The sequence below is a fragment of the Alligator mississippiensis genome, chromosome 7 (assembly GCF_030867095.1).
Source record: "Alligator mississippiensis isolate rAllMis1 chromosome 7, rAllMis1, whole genome shotgun sequence".
Classification (NCBI taxonomy): Eukaryota; Metazoa; Chordata; order Crocodylia; family Alligatoridae; genus Alligator; species Alligator mississippiensis.
The window spans coordinates 53,532,684-53,560,648 of NC_081830.1; the positions used below are offsets into that span (position 1 = coordinate 53,532,684).

General features: G+C 44.5%; 1 protein-coding gene across 1 annotated transcript in view; it reads right to left on the reverse strand.

Annotated features, from left to right (window-relative positions):
• Positions 1-9,559: 9,559 nt before the first annotated feature.
• COL4A4 (collagen type IV alpha 4 chain) overlaps positions 9,560-27,965 on the reverse strand; it is a 132,661-nt gene continuing 114,255 nt past the window's right edge. Inside the window, exons 45-48 of the mRNA XM_059731860.1 lie at positions 25,150-25,266; positions 24,045-24,233; positions 19,153-19,439; positions 9,560-16,851 (exon numbers count right to left, since the gene is read on the reverse strand). Of these exons, the coding sequence (XP_059587843.1) occupies positions 16,588-16,851; positions 19,153-19,439; positions 24,045-24,233; positions 25,150-25,266 (857 nt within the window). The 3' untranslated portion in view covers positions 9,560-16,587. The remainder of the gene's footprint in view (positions 16,852-19,152; positions 19,440-24,044; positions 24,234-25,149; positions 25,267-27,965) is intronic.

The window sequence follows — 27,965 nt, forward strand, 5'->3', positions numbered from 1 at the left end:
GCCTGTCTGTCCATTTGTCCCATGTTTTAATAGCCAATTAATGAGCAAGGCCATAAGTTGCCATATTTTTATACATTGAATACTTCAGTGTATTAGAGATGAGAACTAATCCAGTAAATAATTAAAGAGATTATCTGTGTTTGGAACTAATTCTGCTCCCATTGAATTCATTAGTTTTTTCAGCTCTTTGTATTGTCATGGAAGTGTAACCTTTGGAATACTTTATTGATGAAATAGAGCAGGGGTTGTCAACTGGGGAACGTGTACCTCTGGGGGTACTTTGGAAGGCCCCAGGGGGAACGCAGCAGCGGTGCAGAGAAGCTGCTGGCACTTCTGGTTTTGCCGCTGGCGCTTTGGGTTTTGCTTGTTGACCATCTGCCAGGGGACACCTGCCGTGCCCCCCCATCATCGTCTGGCTGCTGAGAGACTCTCCCTGCTTCTCAACTGGCCGCCAGGAGTACACCAACCAAAAAAGGTTGAAAACCCTGAAATAGAGAATTACTGGTTGCTTGTTAGGGTTTAGCCCTGCACTTTATTAAGTTAAAATGAAAACTTTTCTGTTAAAGAATTCATGCAGCTTGGAGAGAACCCTGATGATAGCATGTGCAATGCTGTTAATGTATTGAAATCATAGAATCATACAAAGTTAGGGTTGGAAGGGACCTCAGGAGGTCACCTAGTCCAACCCCCTGCTCAAAGCAGGACCAGCCCCAACTAGATCATCCCAGCCAAGGCTTTGACTAGCTGGGTCTTGAAAATCTCCAAGGATGGAGTTTCCACCACCTCTCTGGGTAACCTGTTCCAGCGTTTTACTACCCTCCTAGTGAGAAAATTCTTCCTAATATCTAACCTAAACTTCCCTTGCTGCAACTTGAGACCATTGCTCCTTGTTCTGTCATCTGCCACCACTGAGAACAGTTTAGCTCCATCTTTCACCTCCCCCACCTTTCAGGTAGTTGAAGGCTGCTATTTATTCCCCTCTCAGTCTTCTCTTCTCTAGACTAAATAAGCCTCTTCCCTCAGCCTCTCCTCATAAGTCATGTCCTCTAGCCCACTCATCATTTTTGTTGCCCTCCACTGGACTTCCTCCAATTTGTCCACATCCTTTCTATAGTGGAGACCCAAAATTGAACATAAAACTCCAGATGTGGCCTCAACTGTCCTTGAATAATCACTTCCCTTGACCTACTGGCCGCATACCTACCAATGCATCCCAGTATGCTGTTAGCCTTCTTGGCAACAAGGGCATACTGCTGATTCATATTCAGTTTATTGTCCACTGTAACCCCCAGGTCCTTTTCTGCAGAGTTCCTGCCCAGCTAGTCGGCCTGTACTGGTGCATGGGATTGTTCCATCCTAAGTGCAGGACTTTGCACTTATCCTTGTTGAACCTCATGAGATTTCTTTTGGCCCAATCCTCCAATTTGTCTAAGTCACTCTGAATCCTAGCCCTACCCTCCAGTGTATCTACTACTCCTTATAGCTTGGTATCATTTGCAAACTTGCTGAGGATGCCCTCTATGCCATCTTCCAAGTCGTTGATGAAGACATTGAACAAAACCAGCCTCGACAGACCACTGGGGCACTCCACTTGATATCAGCTGCCAGCTAAACATCGAGGTATTGATTACTACTTTCTAAGCCTGATGCTCCAGCCAATTTTCTATCTACCTTATAGTCCATTCATTCAGCCCTTACTTCCTTACCTTGCCTGCAAGATTGCTGTGGGAGAACATATCAAAAACCTTCCTAAAATCAAGGTACACCATATCTACTGGTCTCCCTACATCCACAGAGCCAGTCATCTCATCATAAAAGGCAATCAGGTTGGTCAGGCATGACTTGCCCCTGGTGAATCCATGCTGACTTTTCCTAATCACCTTATTTTTCCCCTCCAAGTGCTTAGAAATGGATTCCTTAAGGATCTGCTCCATGATTTTTCCAAGGACTGAGGAGAGGCTGAGTCTGTAGTTCCCCGGATCCTCCTTCCCCTTCTTAAATATGGGCAGTATGGTTGCCCTTTTCCAATCATCTGGGACCTCTCTTGATAACCATGAGTTTTCAAAGATGATGCAAAGATGATTTTCTGCAATCACATCAGCCAACTCCCTCAGCACCCTTGGGTGCATCCCATCTGGCCCCATGGGCTTGTACATGTCCAGCTTTTCTAAATACTCCCTAACCTGTGCTTTCACCACTGAGGGCTGCTTACCTCCTCCCCAAACTGCTGCCCGGTGCAGTAGCCTATGAAGACTGAGGCGATAAAGGCATTGGTACTCTTTGTTTCTCAGTATTTCTCCAGAATAGGAAGAATTTGATACTCAGAATATCATGCTTAGCTCACTGACAGATACCTTAAAGTTATTCTCTGACTGAACAATTCTCCATAAAATTTTCCAAAACAAGAAATGGTTTGATTTATTAAATGTTGGCCTCTGATTCAGGTACTGTGATTTCTCATGGGTTAAGTGTCTTACTTTACTTTTTGTGACCAGCTACCCATGTAATAAAATCCACCTGCCTACTTGATGCTGATAAACAGAATTGTTTGTAGCCTCACTCATGAAACTAAGAATTGAATGGTCTGAATGAATATCTCTCTTGAGGATTAAGGTCTGTTGAAGGTGCTGAGTGTCTAAGCTCTTTATACTACTGTCCCTTCTGTTTTGTTTTTGCTCTGCATGTGCAGACTGGCATTATTGAAGGAGGAAAAAATGCTGCTTTTTGGGTGGGGGGAGAATGATGTTCATGAATGTTACCTGACACTGCCAAAGAGACTATTGGCCAGGCTCTCTGTGTGCAGCTGAGTGGAGTGAGGGGGATTTATTTTGAGGAGGATTTTTTCATTAACTTTTATTATATTTTACAGTTGGATGGGAAATGGGAAGCTAATTAAAAGCTATCGATATCCACAACTAGATAGATAGGGACCCTAGCTATTGCCGCATTAAAGAAGGAATGTAAAGATTCAGTGGAAAGATGAGGGCTAGAGGCCTCAAAGAGAAAAGGGACATCTTTGTTGACCAAGCTGAGCCACATCAGGAGGAAGCAAAGAAAAACAGAAGGCCAAATTACTGTTTAAAACAGACCATTTAAGAGGGGTTTTTTCTCTGTTTTGGCATGGGTGCATTTCGACCAGGCTTAGCTAGGTCTTAGCTCACAGTCTACAAAAGAAGAAAAAGTAAAACTTGAGAGGCCAAGTTTTTGTATTGACAGTTGCCTTTTGCAACTAGAGCTTTATTCACAAGTCAGGAAGCAAAGCAGCATTGTGTCAGTACATTGTGCATAAGATGTTCAGTCAAACAGATGAATAAGAAAGAAGGAACAAATCAACATGTCTCTACTAATGGTTGCTCATTTCTTGGTAAGTAAGCAACAATTTTTCACCTAGCTATGCATGCCTGCGATTATGATACTCATGTGCATGGTTGCTTATTTATTTTAACTTCTGAGGCTTATGGAAATCAGCAGCTGATAAGCCCTAGCCTAGACAGTGTTGGGAGGTCCTCCAAAACTTTGTCTTGCACATTTTCGGCGCGTCCAGACAAGCGCGCACGTGCCTCTTGCCCTGCCTCAAACCCCTTTGAGGCGGGGCAACAGGCATGTGCGGGACCGAAAAAACGTTTGGATATCCAGGGGTCTAAAAACATTGAAGTTTAAAAAAGCGGTGCAGGGCACAGTCCTGGACCATGCCCTGAGGTAACCAGAGGCTGGGTCCTCAGTGGAGACACTCCGGCTGCCAGGGTGTCTCTATGGTTGGCCCCTTGCCCTGGTGCTGAAACACACAGCTGGCTAGGCTGCGTGTTTCGGCACCAGGGCGCTGGTGCTGGTGAGGAAGGGGTCGGGGGGGCTGGAGGAAGGGGGAGGGGACCATGGGGGGGGACTCCTGATGGCCCAGCCCACTCCCCCAGCCCCCCGACCCCTGCAGGGGCTGACCCCTCCCCCCACCAGCTCCCTGAGATCTCCAACCCTGCTGGGGCTAGCTCCCAACCCCCCCCCCCCCGAGGCCCCCGAGCCCTGCTGGGGCTGGCCCCTCCCCCCTGCCAGCCCCCAAGACCCCCGAGCCCTGCCAAAACCCCACTAGCCCCCCAAGAACCCCAACCCCTGCCGGGGCTGGCCCCTCCCCCTGCAGCCCTCCCTGCCCTGCCCTATTTGCGGGCTGCACCCCTTGTTTGGGGGCTGCACCCCTGGTTTGGCCCCCCAACAGGGGTGCAAACAAACTTATTTGGGGGCTGTACCCTTTGTTTGGGGGTTGAACCGCCTGTTGGGGGCCAAACCCATTGTTTGGGGGCTGTACCACTTGTTTGGGTGTTGAAACACCTGTTGGGGGGATAAACCCCTTTTGCAGGGGCTGAATCCCCTGTTGGGGGCCCAACCCCTCATGTAGGGGCTGAACCCCATGTTGGGGGGCTGTACCACTTGTTTGGGGGCCAGACCCCCGGTTGGGGGGCCAAACCCCTTGTGTGGGGGCCATCTCCTTGTGGGAGTGCAGCAAAACGTGTATTCATGTGTTCATGAAACATATTTAGAATTCACTTTATTATTATGATAAGAGACTTGCTTTAACACTGTAAGATATATCAATAAAATATTGTCCAACTGATCACTATCTCTGTCTCTCTCTCTCTCTTTATAGTGGTCTTTTGTTTTACTGGTGGAGGAACATGGATTTGGGGGTATTTTACAGAGTGACCCTGGGATTCTTTTTATCAGGGATTTTTCAGTTTTCCAATAGGGAACACCAGAATTCCTGCTAGGGAGGCCAGTGGCAGGACCCTGCCTGCTCAGAGCTGGCACCTTGGACCCAGCTGGCTGTGTCTGACCTCCTGGCCAAATGGGGCCAGGAAGACATGCTTTGACAGTTCAAAGCAGGCCACCACACCTGGAACACCTTCTGGGCAATAGCTGCTCAGATGGCCAGGCAGGGGGAACACATGGCAGTAGTGCCGTAGAGAAGCCAACCCTGCAACCACAGTCCACTGGCAGCTGGCCCAGAGGGGCAGATGCCTCTACTGGCCATGCAGTCCCCATCTGGGTCTGGCAGGTGCGCAGCAGGTCACAGCCAGGCAGCAGCCTCCACTACCAGACTGCTGCAGTGGGTAGAGGGTGCAGGGAACTCTCAGGGCTGTTTCAGCAGTCCAGCTAGCATAAGGGGTAGTGTCCCCAGGTACCAATTGGCTGGGCCCCAGAAGCTCCCGAAAGCGAGTAGCCCTGAGCTCCTGGCCAGGGCAGGTTTTTATACTGCAGAGGCCACCAGGCTCTAGCGCCCCCTGGCTGCAGATCCGTGAGGAGCCAAGCAGGGTTATTTTTCCCCAAGTGGCACAATTTGCTCCACACCAAAGTGCATGTACGAGCATGTGCACTGAAGAAAAAAGCCCCAGCTCAAATTTGCACTGCTTCTATTCGAGCTGTTGTAAGCGCACGTGCTTGCATGTGTGGACGCGCCCTTTGGGAGCACAGTCAAAAACCTTTGCAGCCCCACATACTGCACAGTCCAGTGTTCTCTGCGCTGTAAGGGCGTGCTAGCTGAGCATGAGCTGTGCTGTTTTTTTTTTCCCCATGGGTTTTTTTGACCCCTGGATATCCAGGAATCAAAAAAAAAACCTGTGGAAAAAAAAACACAGTCCTGCACATGCTCGAGTAGTGTGCGCTGCTGAAAAGCTGAGCCAAGCCACCTGGAGCTGTGCTGCAGGTGCCAGCCAGACTCCACATGGCAGAATCACTGTGGCTGCAGGCCCGGGATGCCCCCAGGACCCCAGGTAAGGCTGCTGGAGCCAGCACAGTGCTGGCCCCAGCCTCCCCTACTCCACCCAGGGCAACTTGCCGCATGCCAAAGCACATGTGGCACAGGCGTTCCCCACAGACAAGTAGCTGCAGCACAAGGTGCACTGCTGCTACTTGTCCTCTGGGAACCAAATGTCCATGCACGTCTGGACACACCTTTCATGTCTGACTTCCATTGGTGCAGAAATAAAATAAGCTTGACACCTAGCAACGGGTGGGAAAAAAATCCTTTGTGACATTTTTTTCTTTGTAGTTTTTCTTTTTCAGTGATCACTGGCTATTTTCTTCTATATCATAGAATCATAGAAGTAGGGTCGGAAGGGACCTTGCAGATCTTCAGGTCCAACCCCCTGCCTGGGCAGGAAGAAAACTGGGCTCAAATGACCCCAGCCAGGTAGGCATCGAGCCACTTCTTAAAGACCCCCAGGGTAGGAGCCAGCACCACCTCCCTTGGAAGTTGGTTCCAGATCCTAGCCGCCCTAACTGTGAAGTAGTTCCTACGGATGTCTAATCTAAACCTACTCTCCAACAACTTGTGGCCATTATTTCTTGTTATCCCAGGGGGCACTAGGGGAAACAAGGTCTCCCCCAAACCCTCCTGGTCTCCCCTAGTGAGTTTATAGATGGTCACCAGGTCCCCCCTCAGCCTTCTCTTGTGAAGGCTGAACAGGCTCAGGTCCCGTAACCTCTTGTTGTAGGGTCTGCCCTGCAGTCCCCGGATCATGTGTCTGGCCCTCCTCTGGACCCCCTCCATGTTGTCCACATCCCTCTTGAAGTGGGGTGCCCAGAACTGGACACAGTACTCCAGCTGCGGCCTGACCAGTGTCACGTAGAGGGGGAAGATCTCCTTGGCCCTACTTGAGATGCACCTGCGGATGCATGATAGGGTCCGGTTAGCCCTGCCGACCATGACCTCGCATTGTTGGCCCATGTTCATCTTGGAGTCTTGGAGTTAATATTACCAGATTTGTTTCCACAGGAATGCTTGGAAACCATGGTTTTGTGTGCTCTTTAGTGTCACTAGTTGTGTTCAGTGATTCCATATCAACATATACATTGTTTTAATTACAGTAGCAGTGTTTGGACTCTTGTACTGAGAGCTAGAGTCTGTTGGACTCTTTCCCTTGACTTCAGGCTTCAGATGAGGCCTTAAATCTGGAAAGTAATGAGAGTTTTCAGTAGGTCCTTGTGTTACTGCTTCTCACAGTTCCCACAGTGATAATACCTTCCCTTTATGTACACTCTGAATGTTATTTATCGATTGTGCCATTATTAGCATAAAAGCAGATTTCAGTGTTTCCCAAAATGAGGAAAATGCATTATAATTTTTGACACACACCATTCTGCATGGTACCCCCTGTGCCCCTTCTGTACATTTCCCTGTATACATAAGTATACAAACATGCAGCGCATTTGATGAGTCCTTGTAACAAAAATTATGGGTTCATAAAAACACAAACTTTTCTGATATACAGTTGTATTAATTTGTGAACCTAAAGAAAGATGGGAATACCAAGCAATTTAGGGCAAAACTGTCAAGTTACAAAGAGAAAAAAAACCGGTTTCCCATGGAACACATTATTTTCTTTAGAAAACACTATTTTAAAAAAGTTCCATGAAAAACTGTTTTACATTTATGATGGTTGATAGTATTTCTGTGACAGTCTAAGTACCTACTGTGAGAGTTGCTATGGTAACAGCACATTTATCATGACAGCAGAGTAAATTGGCATATCAAACCAGAATAAATTGTCTATGCATGAGTAACTGTTGCCCTGGGGCTGCACTAATGTATTCACCTTTGGTTATTTAAATGTTCTGCATTTGGTTCTGTATAAAAACAAGCTACAAATCAGGTATTTATTTCCTCCAACTGCTAGTTAGACTCTTCAGAGTTTTTAAGTGTACAGTGACTACTTTTAGCTTTAAATGAAAAGTGCAACAATTGTTGTATTAGCACAGTGCAGGAGAAAAAGGCCATTCTTCATTGTGGTCAAGTCTTATAATAATAATAATAATAATAATGCTTTTGAAATTATATGGTCAGGAGCTGAGCAGATCAGAGAAAGGCCCATCGCCATATGAGTTCCTTCTATTTTTAAGTATCCTAGGCTCAAGATGCTGAAGGGATGGGGTTTGTTTTGTCCAGTAAAGACCAGACTGGGCTGAGATATGAGCAACCTGGTAATACATAAAAGGTTGCTGTAATGAGGAAGGTGATCAATTTTTCTTCTCGTTTCCTAGGGAAAGGATAAGGAGTTAAATTTGCAACAAAGGTGATTTCAGTTGGATATTAGGAAAAATGTCTAATGCTAAGGTAGTGAAATACTGGAAGATACCATCTAGAGTTTTCGGAATGTCTTTCTTCAGAGGTTTATAAGAAAAGCTGGACACACATCCTGTATGGTCTAGGGATACTTGATCCTGCCGTCATGCAAGGGATTGGGCTAGGTCAGAGGTGGGCAAAATATGGCACACGGGCTGGATCTGGCCTACCAGGTGATTTTATTTGGCCCATGGGTGCCTACCAATTCACTGTATCCAGCCCGGCCCCGGTCTGCCCCTGCTGTGTTTGCATGGGGCCAAGCCTTGCTCACTCCTGTGGGGGCAGTGTGCGCTGCTCTCCCACCCTTGCCCATGGGACAGCCCTGATCCTGCCTCACAGGTAGGGAAGTAGTGAGTGGGGGAAGGGTGGCAGCAGCAGCAGTGGGGAAGTGGCAGTGGAAGGTGGATAGGGCGGGGAAGTGGTGGCAGCAGGCAGAAGCAAAGTGGCAACTGGGTGGGAGCGTAGGCCCTGTGTTGGTGCCCAGGGCCAGGAGCAGGGTGTCAGGAGAGCAGAGCCCAGGAGAGCAGGGGTGTGTGGGGCTCCATTGTGTGAGGCTTGCATGCAGTTCCCTGGTTCTCTGCCTAAGCCAAGCATCTCTAGGGGGAGCCCTGTGCGATGCAGCTGGTGGCCTGGCCCTGCTCACTGCTATGTGCATGTTATGGGGAACAAGGAGGAGCTGCGTGCTAGCGGGGTGAAGCTGGTCTGGCCTCATTTCTGCTGCCCCGGCCACACAGCATGACCCGCACTGCCGGCAGGCATGTGCATACAAGTGCCACGCAATGGAGCCAGTGGCTCAACCACTTGCAGTCCTGGGGCTCCCTGGGACTGTGTGCCACAGGGGAGCTCCACCTGCTGGGGGCCATGAACACCCTGAGGAGCCACTGCCTGCTGTTGCTGCTGGTGGCAGGGGCTATGTGCAACATGGGGGGACATGTGAGAGGGTATGTTTGTAGGGGGGTCCCACATGCACAACCTCTCATATGCATACAACCATGCTCCCCCCAGCCACCTGCCTCCTCCACACACACCACAATTTCTCTACACCCACAGCCTCCACAAACCCCGTACCCACAGACATACCCACCCTCACATGTACCCACACCCCCACAACCTCCCCACACAACCACATCTCCCCACAAACTCCATACCCACCCACATATCTCCACAAACATACCTCCCACACCGCACCCTCCCCCATAACCCACATACACGCACATCAATATATCCACCAGCATATGTCAATATATCCAGACAACAGATTCAATATAATAGGTGTAAAAGATTTAAACTTCTCACTTGCAGGATATTCAGCCTGTTTTCAGGATCTTAAAATAGAGAAGGTTTTTTGATTTCAAGAGAACATAAGAATTATGGGCAGCATTTAGACACATCCTCAGCAAAATGTGTGTTTAGGTTGACCAAAGCACTTTCCTAAATCAGGCCCAGGGATATGATAGATGTGTTTATTTTAATGTACCTATTAGACTAGAGGACATCAGTGTAATAGTATAGTCACTTTTTGAGCTGACACTTGTACTGATTGCAATAACACATTTACTGTTTTTTCTTACTGCTACAGGTGTGTAGATTTGCAATATTTCTTTAGCATAGTAAAAACTTACTTTGAAGTTGGAGAACATAAATAAAACCAAGACAGACAATGAGTGATCACTGATACATTTCATTTAAAAAATGTTGTAGTGATAAAGCATATTTCTTGAAGAGTAGTTATAATACTTAAATCTCAGTTGCTGCACTTTATCAAGCATATACATTATATATGCAGAGGTGCAACTCTTCTCTATAACCACAGGTTATGTAAAGTCAGTACCATTTATTGCACATTTTACATTCTTACATGCATCATTAAATAGTTAAGCACAATAAAATTTAAGCATTTGAAAGTGCTAATCTATGTTGGTGTTTTAAAATATAGTATGCATCAGTTCTGATGCATAAAGCAGTGATTGTCTCAGAGTAAACATTGTATTACAGATTTCCTCAATTCCCTGTAGAATTTTATTACTTTCTCCCTGTGGGGAATTTTTAGCAGCTCTGCTGCCCTTAATGAAAACAAATCTCTGGCTTCCACCATGGAAATTTGCAAAAGAATGCAAAAAGTGTCCACAGCAGCTTTATATGAATGATTTTAATAATCAGCACACAGAAGGCTATATCCCCCACAAGATTATACAGTGTCTAGTAGTGCAACTTAGTTGTGAGCATTGTTTAAATAATGTCACACCCAGCAAATAATTTATTCCAACTCAAAACTCCTCTTTTCATCTGTTATCCATACCAGAGAAATCATAATGCATTCTTCTTTCATTAGGAACGGGAGTTGGAAAATCCTGTGAGCCCCTATTATTGGAGTTCCCATTTTATCCCAGCTATGTGCAAAAACCAAAAGCAATTACTATGTTACTGATGCTTTTTTTTTAGGGTTTTTTTTTTTACATTATATAGTGTAATAGGGATAGGAAGGTATGGCTTTCATTAAGATACTTCTAAAGGTAGGGGGCTATGTACCATGTCTAGCTGCATTTGAGCAATGCTGTTTACTTAGGATACTCAAACCGAAGTGATTTAAATAAGCCCACATTTTGTATTTTACTTTCTTCCACCTGCTTCATAAAATAGTGTTGCATCCTGGACCTCTAATTAAGTTTGGAGATTACAAACAAAGCTGCTAGAAAAGAGAGAGGCTCAGATACAAATCTGAAATTGAAGAAAAATGTTCTAGAACAGCTGTTTGAACCATCAGATTAGTTTTCTCTTGTTAGCACAGAGCTAGTTGGCCAGCTCTTCAGTTGGTTTGAATAGATACAACTCCAGTGATCTCTTCTAGTTTTTAAAATTATAGGCACTACAGTGCCACACTCAAAAGCACAGTTTTTACCCATAGATATCAAAACCTCCCTGTGCACCGTCCTGTACCATTGAGTTGCCACAGCTGCTGCTTAAGATTTATCCCAATTCTGTTAGAATACATAGGCCAGAGGTGTAACAAGGCAGCTGGTGCCTGAGGCAGCACAATGTATTGGGACAGTGAAATCTTCTGGTTCCCCCCCATGCTGTTGGCATGAATGTGCAGCTGTTATAGCAGCAGTTATTTTTCCCCAACAAGGCACCCAGAGCTGCTCCCCTGTTGCCCTGTCTTAGTTATACTACTGATGTGGACTATAGTAGACAATTCAACTCTGCAGCGGAAGTTGGATTGGTTTAGTAGGCTCAGTTGCCACATAACAGTACTATCTTTTTAGGTCAAGTACTCTACGGTAGTGATTATTTTATTCACTGTTTTATGTCTTCTGATTTATTTCTTATTTTTTTAACTAAACGTTCTGTGTAAATTTTTTCATAGACGTTTTGTAAGGTGTGTTCCATAGTACCTTTTTGCAAGGTGTGTTCAAAGGAATGGATCTCAGAATCTCCAGTGGAAGGTAATGGAAGGTAAATGGTGTCACACTTCTTTCACAAGTGACTGCCCCTTAATCCAATTCCAAATCATTCTCAAACAAGCTGTCTGATGGTCTCTGGAGAGGGAGAAAAATGCTTTCCTGCTTCAATGTTTCTGGGACTTAAGTGTATTTTCTATTATCCTGTATGGTGTCTGTTTTTTCGGATTGAGAGCTGCACAGTGAGTAGCAAAATGTTTCTTTGCAAGTCAAATGGCACAACATTTTTATTAAGTACCTCAGCAGCACCCAAAGATTAGAATTTTTACAATGTAACACATCCGTGTAATGATAAAATTAGTGATGCCATTTCTATTAATATGCTTTGCTTGACTCATTTCCTTGACCCTTTAGAAAGCTTTCTGGACATACGAATATTTGGTTTGTTTCCCCATGGAGAAGAGGGAATTCAAAAGGAATCCATCTAAAATGGACAGATTTTTGCTATCTTGAGCAGGTGAGAGTTCAGCCTACACAGCACTATATTTCCATTATTTCTGAAACCCTGATGTAAGTTCACACTCAGGCATGGGGTTCCCCACTGGAAAGAGGGGAGGAACAAAGGGAACAGAGCTGGAACATGACAGCTGCTTCTGTTATTTCCCCATAACTGAGGAGAACAAATACCACTATCTGCTTCATAGACCTAACTTTTTCCTAAGGTGATTCCAGGGAGACTCTCCAAACTGTAAGTCAATCCAAATTTACATTGGTATAAATAATGCCAAAATTTGCCAGAAGAAAGCCAAAATAAATAATGCAAAATTGATTTATTTCTGTAGTGTTCCTAAGGTAAAACTCACTCCTGTACAGGAGACTAGGTACCCACATCCCTTCTATAATAATGGGCCAAATGTGAAAAGCATGGGATTTTTTACCAAGAGGTGAATTTCAACCATCCAGCCCAATCCATTGCAAACATCTGAACTGTGCTATCCTACAGTTCTGAAGGTTTCCTGCCTAATTATCACATAATTTCACAATTAGGTCCTATATGAGCCATTTATCTAATTATTCTCTTCCTGCAAACACTGTAGAAAGCGGTGAGAGAATGAAAGTACCTCTCACTAGATCATTTAGTCCATGTCTCATGTCACTGAGTTTACACAAAGAAAATTAGTTTACTAAAATGATGCCACTACAACTTACAGAAATGTATGCACAACCTCTTGAATTAATATGGTGTTTATGATCTATGATCTATGTCCTGCAGATCAGATTGAGCATAAAACAGGGGATTGCTATAAATTTATGTATCAAATGCAGGCTAGGAAATCTTTCTTCTTCACAGCCTCTTTCTACAATACAATAAAACAATTTAAAAGGTGCAAAAAGTGCATTGAAAAACTAAGAAAATACAACGTTTATCTCAAGTAAAGGCATATGATCAAATACAACATTGGAGAGAGGCAAAGTAATATCTTAATTATTTCATATTTCAGAAAATCTTTGTTTTGAGGGTTGGTTTGAGGATATTTTTCACAACAAAATATAAGACACTGAAAAAGATATTCCATTTATCCTGGGGCTAATGCTGATCCATCATCCCCCCCCCCCCCCTTTTTTTTTTTAATACCTTCTTAATTTAAGCAATATTTTCAGTGACAGTAGTAGAGGAGGATTCCATGCAAGTACTTCATAATTCTTTACTTAGGTATTATATTGCTGTTAGCTTCTAGGAGCTCCAGTCACACTGTGTTCAACACAGTAAATAGAACAAAAATACTGTCCCTACTCTAAAGACATGATAAGCTAAAACAAGAAGCGATAGTGCATAGAGGCAGTGTCATTATTTGCAAGATGATGATGTGGCTTTTTGACAAGTACCTATGAAAACCGGTTTAGAAGTTGCATCGCTAACTTTCAAAAGTGCTCTGGATACTCAGTATGGTTTTAGCACCATGCAGCCAAAGTATGTACTCTTTTTATGGGTTTTTGACATAAAAACCTGAAGTTGCTCAGCAAGTTTATGCAGAATGGTGGAAACTCAAAAAATGAGATGCCATATTTGGGAGGTGAGCTGGCAGCTGTGGACTGTTAGGCTATTAGAAGGTAGAGAGCTTTTACACACATTGACCAGGGACAAGTTGCACATAAACTGGTTTAAGTCATCAAAATTGGTTTAAACCTGTAACAGAATACAAGTTCAGTGCACATAAACCAGTTTCAAAATGGCTGAAACTTTTAAAAGATAAACCTGGTTGAATGTAGTATCAGACTTAACTGATTTGTGTCAAACCAGTTTATGAAACTTCTGTCCCAGACCCCTTCTTGGTTCAAGTAAAATCACAGTCTCCCAGCATACTTTCCAGCCCTGGACTGGGCTGTACTGTCTGCTCCAGCAGAGAATGGTTGGGGGAAAGGGAAGGGGGAAGCAGGGGCTGCCCACCACAAGGCAAACTCTGACTGACATCTGGGGCCAGGACGAGGCATTAATTTCCCTTCCCCCCAAGTACAGAGCTGCCCTACCCTGCCCTGCTAAAAACTTACTGCTGGTTGCGACTGTGGACTACAAATCCCAGATGCACCTGGAAGCAGGAAGACGTGATGAGCACCCTGCAGAGTCCTGCTGCTGTGACTCTAGACTGAGAATCCCAGAGGCCTTGGGGGCAGCAGGAAGAGGAAATGAATATACAGCCCATGCTGGCTATGTCCAAAGAGCCATGCTCTAGCAGCCCCTGGCTTCTGGCCTGAGCTACTGCAGGTATGTGGCTCCATTTCCTAAGTCAAAAGTGAACGTCTGTCCAGTTGTTTCTCAGTTAAATCTCTACAACTTAGACTAACCTGCAAAGACTGAATCGATTCAGCCTCAGGCTTTTTGAGTGTCTATTTAGCCACGAAGCCATAAAAAGGAGAGTAAGAGAAGTAGGGAGATGGTTAGCCATGGTTAGTCAGAAGTCGGGCAGAAGGCAAGGTAGACTGGCACCTTAGGGCACCTATAAACATATAGCAAGGCTGCTCCGATGTGCTGTAATAACCATGTGTCCGAACAGACTTGATTGAGTCTGCTGGAGCATGGTAAGTACCACAGTTCAGCAGACTCCAGCATCCCGTGTATCAGCATCCCTATGCTGATAAATGGCAGTGGGGTGCTTTAACTAAAGTTTGTCAAACAAGCTTTAGTTAAAGCACCCCCAGTGCCATTTTTCAGTGTGGGGATGTTGATCCACATGACACTCTCAGAGCCTCTCTGATTAAAGTGCCTCTCCCAGAGCACATGTATAAATGCCCTTAGAAACTACTTTGTTCAGAGAGGTGTAAGACTCTGTAGGTGATAGCCAGCTTCATCACTTGACTCGTTAGCATCTGACAAGGTAGGCTGTTTCCTTCAAAACCTCATGCCTCTCTCAACTAGTTAGTCTCTAACACTGTGGCTCTCAACTGGAGTTTCACAGCACCATTACCACCACTACCACAGCCAGGTGAAACTGCCTTACTTGCCTCTGCTTCTAGGTGGTATATGCAGGGCCAGACTAGAAGTCAGTTGTGGCAGGAACTGGCATTCCTGTCTGCATTAGTTTCATCTGATAAACCTAATGCAGGGGCATCTTGTCCTGCCACTTCCTGGTGTGGCCTTGCATGAACCTTCTGAAAAATGAAGTTTTGCTGAATTTGGGTAAGTTATGGAGGGAAGTAGAGGTGCTATAAGTCTAAACAGGTTGAGAACCACTGCTCTAAGGTGCTATCCTGCCCTAACTTTTGGTTTGTCTGAAGAAGGTGACCCCCTGCATTGTATGCATACTTGGATAAAACAGAATGAAGCTGGCCTAGGGGGGTCTGTAACAAAAGAAAGCTGCCTGGTGACCACTCTGCTCTTCTCTAGCTAAAATCAGAACAGCCTTTCCTCCATATTGAGACCTCACTTGGAGACCATGAGCCCAGCTCTCAAAAGTAGCTGGTTCCCCTGTTGCTTTCTTGCCAACTTCTGAGGGAGTTTTGGCTGAGTTCAGACTTTCTAACGTGGCTCTGTGGAAACAGTCTGAAAATTCTCTGAAATGAGGAGTCAGTGTTACTGATGTGAAACTATTTTTTTCCACGTTCTTAGAATTTACTCCCCTCTAAAATTTAACTCATGTCAGTGATATGGGCCTACTGCATCAAGATGAATTTCAGTTCTTCTGTAATCACAATTTTCAGTAGTTTTTTTGATCTTAAGACAGGCTTTAGCCATGTACTACTTTATTCTTTCATAGCTGGATAAATAACTTGTAGATTTTCCACTTGTTGAAAAAGTGGCTAGTCCTTTAGCTTGATCTTTTCAATAATAGATAATTTCCATTAATAAAAACCATCTCTAGAGTCCTGCTGCTGTAAGGCTTGGTAGTGTAGGATTCTATTTTTTAATTAACGTTGACATTTGTTTTGTTGTCTCCGGCTATTTGGATTATAGCTTAACAATTTAATTTAACTGTGCTGAGAAATGAATTGCAAAGATAATAAACAGCATTTTAAGCCTTCATTATCTGGGGTTATTTATTTTCTTACATAACAATCAGACATTAGCATATTTTGGCAACTTTTTGCTTTTCACTTCTTATGAATTCTCATTAGTAAATTAATTAAATGTTCAGTCTGGATTAATAGTATAAGTAGTAAAATTAAATGATTATAGGGCATTGTGTAGGTGTGTATCTGTATCTACATCTCTCCATAGACAGATATATTTATGTAAGAGCATTATTACGGTGTGCCACGTACACATATGCTCTAAGAGCCAGTCCTAACTAGGATATCCACTAGTCATTTTTAAAGCTTTCCAAGGTTTTCTGTACCACTGCACTCAGCCTTCAGTGCAAGACCAAGCTTTATTTGTCACCTATATGCTACAGTGGTGAAGAGTGCAATAGAAATTAATTTTGCTGGTCCTTTGATCCCTTAGTTATGCAGATATATGCACACATCAATGCAACTTTTAGCAGACGAAACAAAATTGCATGCTTGAAAATGAAATCCAGAAGTAAGTACCATTTAAATCTTCAACACAACCTGTTTCATCTCTGAGGAAGTCTGTTTTGTTTGTTAGCCATACTTCAAGCAGACCTGACATCTACTAATTTTTTTCCGCTGTTCCTGCCCTTCTTTGAGAGTTTGTGACAGAGGAGCAGATGTGAATTGCAATTCTGGCCTCACAGTTGTTAACCAGAAACTGTACTCATTAGCAAAAAACTGACATGTTCCCTGCTGACCCTGGCATTCAATGAATGGTGCTGATCTGAAGTCTTCAAGGCAACTCCCAGGTGACATAAGAGACTGTCCACCTCCCTGGTCTCCAGATCCAGTGTGCTGGAAGGAACAATAGTGAACAAATTAGATTAGTAGTATACCTACTGTCTTTGTTGTTTGTAATTATGTTTGGGATTTTTTTCCAGTATGGCAAATATTCCCAAAAAAGAATCTGCATGGGTATATTCCTTGGGGGGAACCTAAGTTACAGTAAACATCTTATTCCATCAGGAAGACTTGGATTTATACCAGCTCATCTCAGAAGTTTAGAACCAGCTTTGCTCTTCTAGCTTGGGATCTGCCAAATCAAAAGAAGCTGTAGATCAATTGGGGTTGTCTGTTTTAAGCAATAGCTTTATTTAGACTTATTCCAAGCAAGGTTAGGCAAGACAACTAAGAATGTAAGTCTCATCTACATAAGAACCTGCAATTTCCAATGGATGCAAGTTCCTCTAGTGCTAGTATAGGCGACAACTTGCTGTTGTGGTTCACTGGTAGAATCCTCATCCACTATATGGGAAATCTGGGTTTGATTCCCGGATGCGCATTGAGGCAGTGAATGTCTGGACTTGGTCTAGCCTTTGAATTCTGTCTCAATGGTCTAAAAGGGATGAGGGATGGGGGGTGGAAGATCTAGGCATCCTCCACTCCTGCATACTCCTGCCTAGGTATATGCCTTGAAGGTCCTGTTGACGTCTCACGCATACACAATGATCCAGAAGGACTGACAGTTACCTACTACTACTAGTACAGATGAAAGCTATATTGTACACCAGCAGTGATCAATTCTTCCATCCCTGTGGGTTGGATGCAGATGTGGAGCATGGGGCCAGTCTGCTGGGTGGTTGTAGAATACAAGGCCATGTCATCTGGCCAGGACCATAGGGATAGAATTTGGAGACAATACTGTTAATTGCTCTGGCTTCCAGAATCATGGAAGCTGCCACTCCTCCCACTACCAAATTTCCAGGCCCATGTGGAACCCTGAAGGCCACATGCTGTGGCTTGGTGCTCTGGAACCAGCCCATGGGGCTCCCCATGGGTCCAGAAATTTGGTGGTAGGACAAATAGTAGCAGTGTTAATTGCTGCAACTCTGGAAGCCTCAGCAGTTAATGCTTTGACCCATTCTGCCAACCATGCTGCCAAATTTCCAGACTCATGGGAAGCTGTTCAGGCCAGTTGACATGGCTCTGTGGGCCAGATCCAGGCTGTGAGCCATATCTTGGTCACCCATACTTTAGACTAAGTTGTGCTTGTTATAATTTGCAACTGGCAGTTCCAAAGGTGTAAAATATATGCATGTGCCTCAGGTCTTCAGAAAGAAGGAGGAAATTCTCCCTAGTAACTCTAAACTATTTGGGACTGGATCACCAGGCCAAATGATGCTCTGTTAAGTAATTGGTAGAATCCATTTTATATTTATGTAACTGAAAGAAGAGTCAGGTTCATTAGGCTCTTCTTTGTGTGTTTATAATTTTTCATAAGAACAAGGTTCAACAAGGACAAGTTTGCATAACAACAACATAAAATCTAAAAAAAAAAAAAAGTTTTTACAGCTACAGTGACAAGCGTAGTTATAATATGAATATTACACATCTATAATCTCTATGGATTTTTTTAGCTGTCCCACTGTTATTCCTTAAAAAAAATGAAGGTCTCAAGTGAAAAATAAGTACAAGCAGGTAGTACTTCCCATTTTAAATAAAACTTATTGAAATCATGGTCAAAATTTCTGAAATTGTGTAAAATTCTTTTGTTGACACTTTTCACCTAGCTCTGTTGTTAAATTAAAAAAAAAATAAGTTATAGAAGTTAAGATAAATAAAATTGACAAACAACTAGATGGAGACCAAAATTAGTATTTCCTTAAAAAGCAGTGTGGGAGGACAGGGGCACCCCGAACTGCATTTACGGGATTTTCTCTAATTTTAGGTACAATTGACAAGTTATATAAATAAACATAATTTCTATTGCCCATACCTGAAGTGAGCAAGTAATTCACAAAGTAATATTCCTAGAGAGGAAATTGTAGTTTGAAGATACTATTATATTATTTTCCTAAATACAGTATTGTGTGCAAAAACAGCTAAGTAGCAAGTAGTAATGACATTTAGAGTAGCAAGTGCCATCTCTATATTTTTAAAAACTACCTTTAACTTAGGGATGAGAATTTAAAAAAAAGAAAGCTCAATATTTTGAAGCTGTTCTTATAGAACTGGAGCCATTTTTTACTTTTGTATCTTGTATGTTAGGTATTTCGTTCTCTATTTTATAGTTTTTCTTTTCACCACAAACTAAAATGTTTTGTACAGAAAGTGACATAGCAAATTTTGCAGTATCCCAGGAACCCACAATCTTACCATTAGAAAGGAATATCCTATCCAAAGACTTCTCCAGTTCTGTGGGCAGGGAGGAATGAACTGATCTTGGCTATGAAGTGCTATAGCTTGAGCTGGGGCCTCACATACAGCACATCTGCTAATATATGGTTTTATTTCATCTTCAGAGAGTGGCATCATTGGTAGAGGAGCAGCACTTGAGAGCCAGTAAGATTTATCATTTCGACTAGCGTAGTAACAAACTTGGTTGATGTTGCAGTAGGTAAAGGGCATGGTACTAAATAAAGGAAGGCAAGATCCTGCCAGACCTAAAAAAAAAAAAAAAAAAGATCAAAAAACCAAAACTGAACTTGAAAGTCCTGCAGTTCCTACACTTTGATTCCAGACAATATGAAACTAATACTCTAACCCATTTTGTTGCAAATTTGGCTGAGTTAACAGAATGTTATAGTCGACTAAATCTTTAGTTTCCCAGCCCTTTTTTTTTTTTTTTAAATAGAGTGCTGATTTTGTATTTGGAGACTGAAACTTCTTGTGCATCAGCTTCCTTTTTACCAATACATTTAGTGGGGTCACAGTGCAGGTTTCAACATGATATACTTTGTCATCATAGGAACAATTACAATAACAAGTATTTTGGAATGTGCAAGAACTAAAAAACCTGGGCAAGAAGAGACATCTGGTTAGGAAGGAGTGCTATGAGCATTAAGAAAAGAAATGACAGATGTGCCCAACTAAACAATGTTATAAAGTATGACGAACCATTGGTGCCAACTCATTGGGTGTGTCCAGACGAGCCCGCATGTGCCTCTTGCAGCATCTCAAACCCCTTTGAGACGCTGCAAGAGACATGTGCAGAAACAGGAAAAGGTTCCCACCACGGCAAGTGTGCAGTGCGGGGGCAAAATTAGACCCCTGAATATCCAGAGATCAAAAAAAACGGAGCGAAAAAAGTGGGGCAGGGCACGGGAGACCCTACCTTGAGGCAACTGGAGGTTGGGTCCTCCACAGAGACACTCTGGCTGCCAGAGTGTCTCTGTGGTTGGCCCTCGCCCTGGTGCTGAAGCACGTTGCCTCCCCCTGCAGGGCAGGCAGTGTGCCAGCAGCAGGACTCCAGTGCTGGTAAGTAAGGGATCAGGATGGCTGCAGAAGGGGAGGGGACTATGGGGGGGACCCCTGCTGGCCACACCCACTCCCCCACCCCCACCCCCTGCCTGCCCCGCAAGCACCCTGATCCCTCCCCTGTCTGGCCTTACTCCCCACCCCCTGTCTACACCCAGGGCCTGCCCTACCTGGCCCTCAAGCCTCTCCTGATCCCTGCCCTGCCCAGCCCCATCCTCCCCAGTCCCCCCAAGGCCCCCGATCCCTGCCTCCCCACCCCAGCATCCCCACAATAAAAAAAAAACCAAACACAAACCTGGCACTTACCGGCAGTACAGGTGTGGGTGGCAGCCCCAGCTTGGGCCCTGCTGCCACCCACTGCCCTGTGTTGCCCAGGGGGGCTCTGCCAGGAGGCCCTGAAGCCCCCACCCCCGCCCCTGCTTCTACAGTGAGTAGAGGCTTTTTTTTTTTTTTTTTAAGTGCCAGTGCCTGGGGGGCTGAGGGTGTAAGTGGGGGGGCAGGCTGGGCAGAGCAGCCAGTGGGGGGTCTGGAGGAGTGGGGGGGCTGGGTGGGGCAGCCATCGGGGGACTGCACGAGCTGGAGCCAGGTGGGACAGCAATTGGGGGGCTTGGGTAAGGCATATGGGCCCTGCGGGGGCCATTTGGCCCCTGTTTGGGGGGCTGTTACCCCTGTGAAGGGCTGTGGCCCCTGTTGGAGGAGCTGTTACCCCTGTTGGGGAGCCGTAGCCTCTGTGGGAGGCAGCAAAACATATATTCATGTATTCATGAATTCATGAAACGTGTATTTAGAATTCACTTTATTATTATGATAGAAACACTGGTAGTCTTCCAAACTACTTTAACACTGTAGATATAGCAATAAAACAAGCCAAACTGATCTCTGTCTGTCTGTCTCTCTAAGCAGGACCCTGCCTGCTTAGAGCTGGCACCTTGGATCTAGCTGGAGGTGGCTGACCTCCTGGCCAGTTGGGGCCAGGAGGACATGCTTTGACAGTTCAAAGCAGACCACCTCATCTTCTGGGTGATAGCTGCCCCGATGGCCGGGCAGGAGGCACAAATGGCAGTGGTGCCGCACAAAGGCCAACCCTGCAGCTGCAGCCCACTGGCAGCTGGCCCAGAGGGGCACATGCCTCTACTGGCTGTGCAGTCCTCATCCAAGTCTGGCAGGTGTGCAGCAAGTCACAGCCAGGCTGCAGCCCCCACTGCCAGACTGCTGCAATGGGTACAGGGTGCAGGGAACTCTCAGGGATGCTTCAGCAGTCCAGCTGGCACAAGGAGTAATGTCCCCAGGTACCAATTGGCTGGGTCCCAGAAGCTCCTGAGAGCAAGTAGCCCTGAGCTCCTGGCCAGGGCAGGTTTTTATACTGCTGAGGCCACCAGGTTCTAGCTCCCCCTGGCTACAGTTCCGGGAGGAGCCAAGCAGGGTTATTTTGCCCCAAGTGGCACAATTTGCTCCACAACAAAGTGCATGTCCGAGCACGTGCACCAAGGCAAAAAAGCCCTGGCTCAAATCTGCACTGCTTTTATTTGAGTTGCTGCAAGCGCATGTGCTTCCATGTGTGGACGTGCCCATTAAGATTAAACTTGGATTATTCTGTTGCTTCCAGGAAAGGCTGTACAAAGTCCCTTCCAGCCCTACTTTTCTATGATTCTATGCTGTCTGCAAGAGATCCCATTTTTAAGATGCCATAGAATCATAGAAGTAGGGTCAGAAGGGACCTTGTAGATCTTCAAATCCGACCCCCTGCCTGGGCAGAAGGAAAACTCGGCTCAAATGACCCCAGCCAGGTAGGCATCAAGCCGCTTCTTAAAGACCCCCAGGGTAGGAGCCAGCACCACTTCCCTTGGAAGTTGGTTCCAGATCCTAGCCGCCCTGACAGTGAAGTAGTTCTTACGGATGTCTAATCTAAACCTACTCTCCAACAACTTGTGGCCGTTATTCCTTGTTATCCTGGGGGGCGCTAGGGGAAACAAGGTCCCCCCTAGTGAGTTTATAGATGGTCACCAGGTCCCCCCTCAGCCTTCTCTTGTAAAGGCTGAACAGGTTCAGGTCCCGTAGCCTCTCATTGTAGGGTCTGCCCTGCTGTCCCCAGATCATGCAGGTGGCCCTCTGGACCCTCTCCATGTTGTCCACATCCCTCTTGAAGTGCGGTGCCCAGAACTGGACACAGTACTCCAGCTGCAGCCTGACCAGTGTTGCGTAGAGGGGGAGGATCACCTCCTTGGCCCTACTTGAGATGCACCTGTGGATGCAAGATAGGGTCCAGTTGGCCCTGCCGACCGTGACTTCGCACGGTCGGCCCATGTTCATCTTGGACTCAATGACGACTCCAAGATCCCTTTCTGCCTCCCTGCTCTCAAGAAGGGAGTTTCCCATCTTATAAGTGTGCTGCTGTTTACTACTGCCCAAGTGCAGCACCCTGCACTTGTCAGTATTGAAACGCAACCTGTTTTTGTTAGCCCACCCCCACAACCTATCCAGGTCTTGCTGCAGTCTTTCCCTCCCTACTAGCATGCCCACTTCACCGCAAATTTAAACAGGTTGCTTTTCACCCCGTCGTCCAAATCGCTGATAAAGCAATTGAACAGCATGGGCCCAAGGACCGAGCCCTGGGGGACTCCGCTGCCCACTTCCCCCCAGGTCGAATATGACCCGTCCACCACCACCCTCTGAGTACAACCCTTCAGCCAATTTGCAATCCATCTGGCATCTTTTGCCATGCCTACAAAAGAATTTGCTAAGGGTCTGTGATATAAAATACTACTCTAAGACTGGGGCCTAACAAAAAAGGAAAGGACCTTAAAAGAAACATATATGAGAAGTAGAGAATAGGAGTGAACAATAACACATAATGGGACTTTATTTTAGTTGACCTTTAAGACTGTTTGATAGATAATTCTGCTGTCATAACTCTGGTTATGCTGGTGGTTGCCAAGTGAGTGAAAATGAAAATAGTTAATACCAAAGATGATTCACTACAATGAAAAAAGAAAAATTATTCCTTTTGTCTTTTGCGCAATAGTTATAATGACGGTTAAGGACTTGTTCTTAACAGGATCTGCAGGCACTGAGCACTTCCAAAAATTAGATGGCTTGTTTGGTACCTAATTTTAGTCCTTTCTACTGCATTTCTCTTGTCCATTAGCTACTCCTGTTAATAATGTGTCTCATCTCTTATTCACAGTCCAGCTTCATTCCTTTTAGTAGACTCTTTTTATTTACATACGGAGTTTTACACGGACTTTGTTCTATCAGTTACTTAGCTCAAGCTGTACCTGTTTCTTTCTCATATCTGAGTGCCTGAAAGTTTGTTTAAAGTTCTCGCAACCAGCTGTAGTCCATGTCACAAGATACCTGTATTAGAATTCAGGAAAATTTTGACTCCACCATGTACTCAAAACATATGGCTAACCCATTCTAAAGGATATAATTCTCTATCACAGATGGCATGTATGATGCTGGGTTTTAAATGCCATTGAAAAACTATTTTTAAAAACTACTTTTTCTGTATTAATGGAGAATTATTTTAGATGAAACATTTGATTTTCAAAGAAACAGGATACCTGTAATAGTTGTAACTTTTGTAATGGTTTAAGAGAGTTGAGCCCAGTAACTCTCAGACATTAGGATGAGTGTATTTCCCTAGATACAGGGGGCAAATAATGTACAACACAGTTTAACAGAATATACTTCAATGCTTTAACTGTATCTGACCAGTATACATCAGGCATGGAACATTTTAAGTGCTCTCTCTCCGATAACGAATGACCATCATATACTGCTATACTTACCAAGATCTTGATTATGAGCTTTTTCCTGTCCTTCCAGATATAGCAGACTATAGCCAGTCCATAATTTTGGCATTCCCTGGGGGCAAAATGGCTCTCTGTCTGACTGACTGTGAAGGACAAGCAGGAATCCACTTGCAGCTCTAACTTCAGGCCCTGGTGGTCCTGGGATCCCAGTTTGGCCATGTGGACCTTATACATGGGAGACAAGATAAAACACAGTTGTTTGTATGAACACCTCAAGGGCTACTGGTGCAGGTTTTAAATTATCCATAAACGTTTGCAGTTAATAAAAGGTTCCAGACTGGATGCAATACAAACTGCAGTACCTGCGATTTGTCCTGAGCAGTAATAACTCCAGGTGGTTCCTGCTACCCTATCATTTGGAGGGCAGTTCCATCACACAGCCAATGAATCCTCTGATCCTTGTCCTGATGCTGTCAGCTGTGCTAACTGTGCCACTTGGATTAAGCAGTGGGCTAAGATCAGCAAGTAATTTGACACAGACATTGATCAGTCTGGCTTGGATTTGAATTTGTACATTAACAGTGAACATGGGTTAACATCTGATCCCACTTTCAAGTACACAGAAGACCAAGTTATTAACAGAAGTCACATTTGAGATGCAACTTTAATTACCTGCAGAAAGTTAAACTCCTAAGGCTTTGACTCAAAAAAGCATCCTTACTCAGGTATGGTGCCTAAATATGCTCTAAATTGTTTTCAGAATTGTATTGGATTTAAGTTTGTTCTTTGGTTTCCACAATCACAGTCTTATTTTACATCAGCCTCATTTTATATCAACCTTCGTATGTGATTTCAGCAGAAATTTGTATAAGGAGCAATAGTCTTAAATTGCAGCAAGAGAAATGGAGATTAGCTTTTAGGAAGAACTTCCTCATCATGACAGTCATTAAACATTGGCACAGGCTACTGAGAGAGATTATGGAATCTTCATCCTTGGATGTTTTCAAAAGCAGGTGAGACAGATGTTTGGCTGGAATGGTTTAGTCGGACAATCTTGGCTTCAGCAGGGGGCCAAACTAGATGACCTCCCGAGGTCTCCAGCCCTACTATTCTATAATTCAGTGAAACAGATAATTCTTACCTTGTGGTCCAGGGTATCCTTGTTCTCCTACATCACCTTGGTCACCTGGAGGACCAGGCAGACCTGGGGTACCATCTTGACCTGTCAAGCCAGGTGACCCTTCTTCCCCTTTTCTCCCTAGATGCACATAAAGAAGACATGTTCACTTCATATGACTACACAAAAGCCAGACAATACATAGTGTACAAAGACAGTAATGAGTGCAGAGGCCAGATTCACAAGCTGGTAATGGTCCCAAATATACTGGAAATATGCAAAAATGACATTTAAAAAAAAATCAAAGTTTTTACAGAATCTTCATATTGATGCGTACTGGGCAGATGGAAGCGGAGAGGAAGGAGTTGCATTCATTTCTTCAGGCTGTAATGAAGGGCAAGGGCAAGAAGTATGGGTATGTTAACATCAACAGAACTTCATGTCCTCTCTAAAGGCCATTTGTAATTAAAACTGAAAACAGGGGAAACTTGAGCCATCGCATCCATTTCATGTCCAATTCAACAGATATTTAAGTATGAACTGCAATCTCATTAGATAGAAGATAATCCTGTTGAAAGTATCTGGGTTAGAGTCAGAGGTGCTGTTCTGGTGGGTGTCTGCTATAGACCACCAGACCAGGAAGATGAGGTAGGTGAAGCTTGCTTCAAACAGCAAGTGGAAGTTGCCCAATCATAGGCCCTAGTTCTCATGGGGGGGCTTCAATCCCCCTAACATCGGCTGGGAGGGCAATACACCAGTGCGCAGGCAATCCAGGAAGTTTCTGGAGTGTTGGGGACAACTTCTTGGAGCAGGTTTTGGAGAGGCTAACTAGGGACTGTGCTCTTCTTGACCTGCTGCTCACAAACAGGGAAGAAACGGTGGGGAATGTAAAAGACGAGGCAACTTGGGAAGCAGCAATCACAACATGATTGAGTTCAGGATCCTGAGGAAAGGAAGGAAGGAGAGCAGCAGAGTAAGAATCCTGGACTTCAGAAAAGCAGACTTCAACTTGCTCGGGAAACTCATGGGCAGGATCCCCTTGAAGGCCATTCTGTGGGGAAGGAGTCCCTCCAGTTATATTTTAAAGAAAACTTACTGAGGGTGCAGGAATGAACAATCCTGAGGTGCAGGGTAGTAGATACACTGGAGGATAGGGGTAGGATTCAGAGAAACGTTGACAAATTGGAGGACTGGACCAGAAGAAATCTCATGAAGTTCAGTACGGCCAAGTGCAAAGTTAGTCTGGATTTAAGACAGTACAATCCCATGCACCAGTACAGGCTGGGGACCAACTGGCTATGCAGTAGCTCTGCAGAAAGGCACCTAGGGGTTAAAGTGGAAAATAAGCTGAATATGAACCAATGGTGTACCCTGGTTGCAAAGAAGGCTAATGGCATCCTGGCTTCATTAGTAGGAGTGTTGTCAGCAGATCGAGGGGAAGTGATTCTTCTCCTCTATTCAGCACTGGTGAGGCCACATTTGGAGCACTGTGTCTAATTTTAGGACGCCCACTACAGTGGTGTAGAGAAATTGGAGAGAGTCCAGCGGCGTACACTGAAAATGACTAGGGTGTTGGGACACAGGACTTCTGAGGAGAGGCTGAGGGAACTGGGCTTATTTAGTCCGGAGAAGAAAAAAGTCAGAGCGAATTTGATAGCAGCGTTCAACTACCTGAAGGGTGATTCCAAAGATGGAGCTAGACTGTTCTCAGTGGTGGCAGATGACATAGCAAGGGGCAATGATCTCAATTTGCAGCAAGAGAAGTTTAGGTTAGACACTAGGAAGAACTTTCTCATTAGAAGGGTAGTGAAGCACTGGAACAGGTTACCCAGAGAGGTTTTCTATGATTGTATGAATCTAACACCACCATGTAGTTGACTGCTTTACTGAAGAGAGAGATTGACTGTTGACAGGGCCTGTACTGTTTATTACTGGAAAAGGCTCCTCATACTCTCATAAGGTCACCTCTTCCCCACCCTTGGATAAGCAATAAATGATGTTCTGGTGTATTTTTGATTAGCAGCTGGTGCTAAAGTGTGGACATGTCAATTCTTGCTAGAGGTCATTTTATTGCAAGGCAGGGGATAATGCTGGATCCATCCACTGGATACTTTTAAGCAGCTTGTCTGACTTGGATACAGCTCCACATGTTGGATTTTGTTGTGTTTGGCAGTCTTTGCCTCTTCTGGTGAAAGAGAATTTCCAGTTCAACACGTTTCCTAAGAGAAAGGGTTGGTTCTGCAACCCCTAATGAGAACTGCATGCTGCACTAACTATTTAGCCTTCTTTGCAAGCTGCACTAACTATTTAGCCTTCAGACTGAATGTTTTTTTAATAGTGTAAGACAACATTTAAAAATTCCCCACATGTTACTTTTTATTACATTCATTAAGAAAATCTAAAACAGTCAAAATAGCTTAACAGCTTTTGAAGGGCTGCTGCCTAATTATTTTGCCAAAGTTCAAGCACAGGGAAGTTTTAGTTTTATGCCTCCCTTCTCCCAGTAAAATCTCCAGTTTATCTGTCTGCATAGCTTTCCCAGCAGGGGCAAGATTGGTTCCTGTTGTGTCAGTAAAAGAAAAGACATCATTAAATACTTCTCCTGTCACACCAGCATCAACAGGTATCACTGTACCACCTGGTTTTACAGAAACTATTTAAAGATTTATATAACGGAAACACTGTGTCTCAAGCCCAAAGACTACTCTTGGTTGAATAATGGGTTCACTGTGGCAAACTAAGTAATGTGGTAAAAATAGTTTCTTATTCAAAGATCATCTCAAGATCCTTCTCTGAAGACCTAAAGATAGCCAGAATCCCCCATCAACGGTTTGTCTTAT